Consider the following 1371-nt stretch of genomic DNA (forward strand, 5'->3'; position numbering starts at 1 on the left):
CCTCTGAAGCTGCCCCTGAAGTGACAGCAACGAGAACCCAGGCATCCCTGGGAGCAAACACCCAGATTTGGAAATTGAAACTGTGGGAGAGAAAGAAGGGATCATCATAGTGAATGGCCTAAAAGATTCCTGTATTAAAAAAATTACTAAGTGTTGAAGGACTCCATGCTTTTGTCATGTCTGCTAGAGATGGGGTTCCTGTTATTAAAGTGCCCAATGATAATGCTCCAGATCGTGCTTTGAGACTTCGCTTCGTATCTACTTTTACCCTTGCAACAAACCAAGACAGCAAACTTGGACTCACAAAAAACAGAAGTATTATCTGTTACTATAACACTAACCAGGTGGTTGAATTGAATTGGTTACCTTTGATGATAAATTTCATAGCCAGCAGCAATGCCAATACAGGACTAATTGTCACCCTAGGAAAGGAACTTGCTCCATTATTTGAAGAATTCAGACAAGTTGTGGAAGTTTCTTAATTGAGTGAACTCTACATGTACCTTCATTTTACCAGAAAAAAATGTCAATTCAGCAATCTCTAGACCATAGGAGTACTTGTATCTGTGTACTCAAGAAAAGGTCCTCTTTTCTACTGTATCCTTATATGTATCATTATATTTCCTTGTTTAGAGTCCTTTCTTATTTAGTGAGATGCGGGACTATCACAAAAATGGTTCAGTCTATCACAGCTCCCATGGATGAGATTCTCGAGAGGATCAGAATCAAAATGGTTAATGATGCACTTGCACCATTCAGTGATCCTATTGTGAAACCCTGCTCCTTGGAAACCCTACACAGGGTCACTGTGGGTCAGAATCAACTCGATGGCACTTAACAACAACAATTGTGAAATAGGCCTAAGCCTGAAGAATTAAGCAGACCCTTTTTATCGTGAATAACAGTGAGGACCTATTTTTCTACATACTATGTTTTATCTCTTTGCACTGAATGCAAGGAAAATAAAATGGCTTAGCAAAAATAATAAGATCAGTACAATCACTAACTTTACTATGTATATACTATTTTACAGTATATATGATTATTACTAATTGATAGCAGAGGGTTGATGTTCAACCATTTCAAGAGGTAGCATATGATCAAGAGCCAATGATACTTAAAGCAAAAGTCCAAGGTACATTGAAGGCATTGGCTAATTGAAATCTTTCAACAAAGTCATCTATGCCAAGAAATTAGGAAGACAGCTACCTAGCCAACTGACTGGAAAAGATCCATATCTGTGCCAATTCTAAAGAGAGGTGACCCAACGGAATTCAGAAATCATCGAAATATCATTAATATTGCTTGTAAGTAAAATCTTGCTAAAGATAATTTTTAAATGGCTGCAACCACACATTGGCAGAGAACTTA

General features: G+C 37.6%; 1 protein-coding gene and 1 pseudogene across 1 annotated transcript in view; both read left to right on the top strand.

Annotated features, from left to right (window-relative positions):
* Positions 1–125: 125 nt before the first annotated feature.
* On the top strand, positions 126–482 carry LOC102827484 (annotated as a pseudogene).
* A 191-nt stretch (positions 483–673) lies between these two features.
* LOC102827859 (transmembrane protease serine 11E-like) overlaps positions 674–1371 on the top strand; it is a 71464-nt gene continuing 70766 nt past the window's right edge. Inside the window, exon 1 of the mRNA XM_006874818.1 lies at positions 674–769. Coding sequence (XP_006874880.1) covers positions 674–769 — 96 coding nt within the window. The remainder of the gene's footprint in view (positions 770–1371) is intronic.

This window comes from Chrysochloris asiatica, unplaced genomic scaffold, assembly GCF_000296735.1.
Source record: "Chrysochloris asiatica unplaced genomic scaffold, ChrAsi1.0 scaffold00303, whole genome shotgun sequence".
Classification (NCBI taxonomy): Eukaryota; Metazoa; Chordata; class Mammalia; order Afrosoricida; family Chrysochloridae; genus Chrysochloris; species Chrysochloris asiatica.